This window comes from Chenopodium quinoa, unplaced genomic scaffold (assembly GCF_001683475.1).
Source record: "Chenopodium quinoa cultivar QQ74 unplaced genomic scaffold, ASM168347v1, whole genome shotgun sequence".
Taxonomy (NCBI): Eukaryota; Viridiplantae; Streptophyta; class Magnoliopsida; order Caryophyllales; family Amaranthaceae; genus Chenopodium; species Chenopodium quinoa.
This window is the reverse complement of record NW_018744704.1, coordinates 1,415,642-1,422,299: the sequence shown is the minus strand read 5'-3', so window position 1 is coordinate 1,422,299 and position 6,658 is coordinate 1,415,642. Positions and strand designations below refer to the sequence as shown.

Below are 6,658 nucleotides of genomic sequence, written 5' to 3'. Positions count from 1 at the left end.
CGAAATGCCTAAGTGGAGGCCGCTTCCGATCAGTAATATTAATGGGTAATTAATATTACGGCTTAATCTTGACTGAACCCTTCGGGTCGCACCCCAATCAAGTAACCGATCCGAGACAAGGAATCAATCCAAAGGATTAGATGAGTCACTAGAGTATTACGAACAAAGACGTCAGATATCGAGCTTAAAGCGTCTAAACCAAGCGTCACAAGTTAAGTCGAATTTAGAATTCGACAAGACGTAGAATCAAGCAAGCGACAAGTACGAGCCAAGCCGTAGCATTGCATTGGCCTAGCCATGCGAGTGCTAGGCTAGGCGAGGTCCCAAAACGCATGCGTGCTTGCGTGCCAAGCATTGCCCAGCACTCGCACATCGCACAACATGAGCATCGCAAGTTGCGTGCCATGCGTGTGTGTGTTGTGGCTATGTGTGCTTGCTAGCATAGCAGCACCAAGCAGCAGCAGCTAGGCCTCGCTCATCTCTAGCACACCCGCAACGCATCGCTGCAGCAGCAGCAGCCCGCAATGCATGTGTGGCTTGCTTGCTGCGCGCATGCGAAGGCAGGCTGGCCAACAAACCCAACCTTGGTGCTAGGCGCTAACTGGGCAGGCTTGGCAGCCAAGGCAAGCTGCCAGCCAACCAAGCATGGGGGACTGTTGTACGGTTTGTAGAGGGAACCAGTTTTGGGAATTGCTTGGGGAGCAAGGGGAATTTGGTCCCCCCCCCCCCTAAATGGTCCTCACCTACTCTTGCTCACCATTTGCCACTTGGCGCTTGTTGATTCATTTTTCTTTTTAATTTGTATTTAGATTAAAATAATTTGGGAAAAATGCAATTCTCCCACATTGATGGGAAATGGGAAATCAAGGCTCCCTTCCTATAAATACCCAAGTTTTGGGTTTCGGAAAAAGCACTTAAGTTGAAAGTGAGAAAACCTTTAAATTCGTAATACTCTAGTTTTTCTTTGGTCTAGCCCGACTAACCTTCAGGGTAGAGACCGCTCAGGTCGGTCGAGGTTGCGAGCCGTCGGAGGCCTACGCACTTGCGAGGCTAGAGGTTCAAGTAAGAGCTCGTAAGCGAGCGAAGCACGCGTCGAGGGTAAGAATGTCTTTTATCTTTCTCTCTCTTTGTTACCTTAATTAGTGTGCGGGTCTTGGGCGGGTTTCATTCCGCGTAGTGTCGGACATTAAGAAACCCAACAACACATTATTGCAAATTTTCAGCATTGCTATATCTCTAACATCTTCCCCTTCGATTTGTTTTCTTTAGGATCTTGATTGTGATATCTTGAGGGATAAATCTCCCAAAAACAATCACCCTACTAGCTTTGTTCTCAATTATATGAGAATCTAGTTATTCAAAAAAAAAATTAATAATAATAATAATAAAATCGGGTATATTACAATAAATTTATTTTAGGTGTTTTATTTTGACATGGAAGTATTTTGATACTCATTTATGAAAAAATTGTATCATATAAGACTGCAATCTATCAGAACAAATAATAAAAATATTATTATCAATTAAATCAAATAAGAAAAAAAAAACCAATTAATTGATCCCATTTGTACGAGAATTTGGAGTTTGGACGACAACCAATAAGTTAGGGTAAGTTCAAAATGCTTGGAAAATATAAGGTGGTAAATAGCAGAATTTTTTTAAAAAAAATTATAATGTAGTTTTATTATTGTCAAAATAGCAATTTGAGGGAAAAGAGTATAACCTTAGCGGTTTATAGTAGTCCCACTAATTGTCTTAGGAACGATTTCCCTAAAAAATTGCTTAATTGTAAATTAATTTCCTATGCGTTAGTTTCAAAATTTATTCTCACAATATTGTTCACGTAGGATTGGTAGAAGCTTTGTTTTGTTTTTTTTTTCAATCAAAGAACCGCTAACGATGATAGCGGTTCTATACTTATGAAATCGCAAACGATGTTAGCGGTTCTTGTACTAGGTTCTAACCTGTGAGGTTTCCTAATACAAGAACTGCTAATATCGTTCGCGATTTTATAAGTATAGAACCGCTATTACTGTTAGTAGTTCTTTTCTGAACCTAAATTAAAAAAGTAAAAAATTAAAAAAGTAGCTTCTACCAATCCTACGTGGATACTATTCTGGGAATAAGTTTTTAAACCGAAGCAACTAGGGAATTAATTTACAATAAAGCAATTTTTAGGGAAATCGTTCTGGTCTTGGTGGTTTTACCCTTTTACTACCAAAACATATATACTTTAGCCCATGATAAACAACATTGGAGATAAACTTGAATTTTATTAATTTAAGGTAGAGCTGGCAAAAGCCAACACAACAGGACACAAACCAAATACAGAAAAATAGGGTTAGTCTAGGGTTTTTGACACGGTTATTTAAATGGGTCAACACGACTAGGGTTGTACACGGTTTGGTTCTATGCGGTTTGGGGGTCAAACCGCACTTAACCGCAATTTTACGGTTTGAATTTTTCCCAAACCTCATTCCTAGCCAAAGCGCAATTTAAATTGCGATTTGATGCGGTGCGGTTTGTGGTTTAACTGCAATTTTTCAAAGAAAAAAGAACACCTGCTTAAATTAATTGAGAATCTAACATACAATTAAACTAATTAGTTGAGAATGGAGGCAGTAACTCGGATGGAGGCAACAAAATTAGAAGCGAGAGAAAGTGGAGGGAGGTAAATAGGCAACTAGTTGAGTGGAAAACAATAGTTAATTTACTAATTTAACTTTCATAAAAATAAAAGAGAAATTTTTTTTTTTTTTGTTTGCAACCAGGGAAATTTTACGTGTCTACCATATATATCAACTAGTATAGTACCCGTGCGATGTACGATTTATAAATTAAATTACTAATCCCGTAGGAAAAAAACAAATATAATTCAATTAGTAATAAAGGGCTCATTTACTAATGGTCGATACAAAAATAAAGGAATGTAATTTGAATAGTATTCTAAGTTATTTGTATTTCTTTTATAAATTCATTTTATTAATTGAAAAATAAATGAATATTGCTCCACATAACTATGTAAGAGAAGTTGACTCATTCATTTCCTATCTCCCGTAGAGAAAAAAACTAAAATTTTCTTGTCATACCTTCTGCTTCAGTAGCTACAATCTAATATAAAGTACATGTTTACCTGTCGTATTCACAAAAATATTTTATTATTATTAGGGTATTTTGGATTTTAACACCTTACAAAAGGCTGAAAATGTTTTTTAACACCCCCCAAAAAAAACTTTTATTTTAACACCTCCCAAAAATATAAAACTTGGAAGTTAACACCAAAATCCATCTTCCGTTAACAGAACTGTTAGTGGGGCCCACCCCAACGGATATATTTTTAAAAGATCTGTATATAAGAACAATTCTTCCACGATTCTTGCACGATATATAAGAACCATTCTTGCACGATTCTCCCCCAATGAACGAAATCGTTGTTCTTATTGAATAGCAGCAGCGCATTGCATTGTTGCACGATACTTAAAACAATTCTTGCACGATTCTTCCACGATTTTTGAGAAGAGGAACAGATTGAAGCTGCTGAAACAGGTGAGTGCGGTCAATTGTTCGGTTGTTTGGTAATTATGGTTTAAATTCTCTTCAATTATTATTTGCAATTGTTTCGTACTCGGATTAATGGTTGGATTATGTTATGTACGCATCTAAATGCCCAATTGCGAAATTAGGGTTCGTCAGAACTTGAATTTGGGGCTTTTCGTATTATGAAATTAAAAATGAATTTTGTTGCTATCAATGTTAATTCGTCAGTGTACAAATCTGTAAATGTGACTGTCGATCTAAAATTGATGCAGATTATGTCGTTTGTTAGCTCTTCCCCTCCTGAGGCCAGAAAATGTAAGTGTGGTGTGCCAATGGCCAAGCTCACTAGCTGGACAAGGGAGAATCCAGGCAGGAAGTTCATATCATGTAAGTTTTATGACCCAATAACAGAAACAAGGGTTGCAAAGCTTTCAAATGGGTTGATCAACCTGATGGAACAGATTGGCAAACAGGGGTTATCAACAACCTGTTGTTGGATAAGAAGCTGCTAAAGGGTGAAGTTAATGAATTGAAAAGGGAAGTTGATGAAATCAGTGGCCAAAGGAGGTGCCTACTTAATGAAGTTGATAATTTGAAGATGAGATGCAAGGCCTTGAACGCTGACAGGAAGAGAATGAACAGGGAGTGCAATGAAGGGAAGGTGTCTTCAATCGACTGGTTTGGTTGGGTGGGCATGGCCATTTGTATAGGTTTGTCAATGGGTGTAGTTTTCCTAATGGCTAGGGGTGTGTAATAGTAAGCTGTATTAAGTAGTTATAATTTCTTGTAATGACTTGAAGTGTTATAAATATGTCTTTTAATCAACCTATTTATGTCTTGTCTAAGTTGTTAAATTGAGAATGTTTAAACATTGGAAAATGATTTAAACATGTGAAACATTAAAACATGGGAAATATGTGAAACACTAAGATAGTTCAAGTACAGGTTGACAAAAGAACCTTACTTCAACATGTTTCAATGGCAATCAAAGCCATGCAACCATTACAATTCAATATCTAATTGTTCAAATTTGTTAAGGGAAGCCACTAAAAAACTAGCAAGTTACATAACCAGTCATGAGTACATAATAAAAGTTTGAAATTGTTCAACAGACATAATGTTTGATATCCAGCATGAGTACATCACTGAGTAAGGTTGTTGAGGGATTGCAGCCTGGCCCTTGTTACAACACCTGTGGCTGTTGTAGGCTGACTTGAGGAAGACCTTGTCTTTCTTTTTGGTTGGCTTGAGGCAGGCTGACTTGAGGCAGGCTGACTTGAGGAAGGCTGAGCTGAGGATGGCTGACTTGAGGATGGCTGAGCTGAGGAATGCTGAGCTGAGGAAGACTGTGGCTGTGGGCGCTTGCTGAATGGCAGACAACCTTCTTGCTCTTGAGGAAACTTTTTGTTTCCTATGCTGTTTGGTCCAGCCCCAATTGCACTCTATGACATGCATATCAAAATAAAAAGTCAATGGAAAAAACACATACATATATAAAACAAAGGGGGAGTTGGTGTAATGCTTGTGTTACCTTTTTAGCAGCCCTAATCTCTTTCTTCTTCCTCTCCTCCACCATCCAAGGAGTGTTCAGTGGGGGTCTGCCTGCTGACTTTATCAGCTCTGTAGCTGGTGCAGCAGGTACTTTGCAAGTCTTGGCATAATGCCCAAATCCCCCACAGTTGCTGCATTGCTTCTTCCTCTTGGTACTTGCCTGACCACCTGAAGAAGAACATTCTCCTAGCTCAAGCTTCCTTTTTTTGCTCTTTGGTCTCCCAGGTTGCACCTTAATAGAAGGGGGTAGTGGTTCCCTCATTCTGACTCTCTCCCAGTGCTTTGGGCCAGGCATTGGTTGGACAGCTGGTTCATAAGCAGACTTGTATGTGTCCATGGTATAGTATGGGTCAACAGCAGCCTCTATGTCACCCCTCATATCCAATATGCAGGCATAAGCATGAACACATGGAATGCCAGTGAGTTCCCAATGGTTACATGTGCAGGTCTCCTTGTCCAAATCAACCAACACCTGGTCATCCTTCAGCTGCACCTCAAATGTATTCCCTCTGGATGGCTGCACCACACAGGACCTAGCCACAAAGTCTATCCTCCCCAGAACATGCCTCACATATGGCACTAAGTTGTGTGTAACTGTTTTTGAATCCTCCCACTTTTCATTATTCCTGTTCATAATATACCTCCTCATCCATTCCATTTGGGTGAGGATAGGTTTATCTCTGGCAGGCCTAATGACTGCATTGAAAGTCTCACACATGTTGATCAACAACATGTTGGACTTGCAGTTTGGTGTGAATGCATGTCTAGACCAATGGTGGGGAGGAATGTTGATTAAATACTCATATGCCTCTTCATCGAGGAATTTGATAGACTCCATGGCAATTTCATGCTCAAACTGACATATAAAAGCATACCAGAAATCACACCAAGCATATACAAGCTAACCAATATAAAAACACACCAACAGTCATATAAAATCATAGTCTAGCTTCAACAATCAATAAACTTACAATGGTGGTGGCCCTAGCTGCTCTCCAAAACAGCTCCTTAAAGGTTGATCCAGTGAAGTTGAGCTTGAAGTTAGCCCAAATATGCCTCACACAAAACCTTTGCTCAGCTTTGGGAATAACATCAGCCATTGCTTTAATCAAACCCTACCAAATGCAGACAAAAGTATAATCATCAGCCAATCACATACATACACATGAAAACTTAGAAATTGAACCTAAATAGTTAAGAGGGAAACAGAAGCATTACCTTTTGCCTGTCAGACATGATGGTCATCCCAGCTCCTTGATCATGTGTGAACATTGACATAAGGGATTCTAAGAACCAACCCCAAGTTTCCTGGTTTTCAATCTCCACTGTGGCCCAAGCTAGAGGAAACAAGTTGTTATTCCCATCCTTAGCAACTGCCACCAGAATTTGCCCAGGAAAGGCACCCTTGAGGTGACAACCATCCAACCCTATTAAAGGCCTACAACCCTTTGCAAATCCATCTCTCAATGGCCTTAAACAGATGAACATCCTCATGAACAATGGTGGCTCTGGCCTGTCAATACCATCAACAACAACATTGCACCCTGAACCAGGGTTGTACTTCATCACA

At 39.3% G+C, this 6,658-nt stretch overlaps 1 protein-coding gene across 1 annotated transcript; it reads right to left on the bottom strand.

Annotated features, from left to right (window-relative positions):
• Positions 1–3,952: 3,952 nt before the first annotated feature.
• LOC110702846 lies at positions 3,953–6,227 on the bottom strand. Its single transcript, XM_021880588.1, has 3 exons — positions 6,060–6,227; positions 5,069–5,944; positions 3,953–4,979 (listed from the first exon to the last, which is right to left on the bottom strand). The coding sequence occupies exons 1-3, from the start codon at positions 6,186–6,188 to the stop codon at positions 4,680–4,682; spliced, it is 1,305 nt and encodes a 434-aa protein (XP_021736280.1). The 5' UTR covers positions 6,189–6,227; the 3' UTR covers positions 3,953–4,679.
• Positions 6,228–6,658: the final 431 nt, after the last annotated feature.

Bases quoted from the DNA above. Each gene is read 5' to 3' on its own strand.
- LOC110702846 (XM_021880588.1), bottom strand. From the start codon at position 6,188: ATGGCTGATGTTATTCCCAAAGCTGAGCAAAGGTTTTGTGTGAGGCAT. The intron at 5,945-6,059 runs GTAAGTTTATTG...TTTATATGTCAG, and splicing joins CAGCTAGGGCCACCACCATT to TTTGAGCATGAAATTGCCAT. The intron at 4,980-5,068 runs GTAACACAAGCA...TGCATGTCATAG, and splicing joins AGATTAGGGCTGCTAAAAAG to AGTGCAATTGGGGCTGGACC.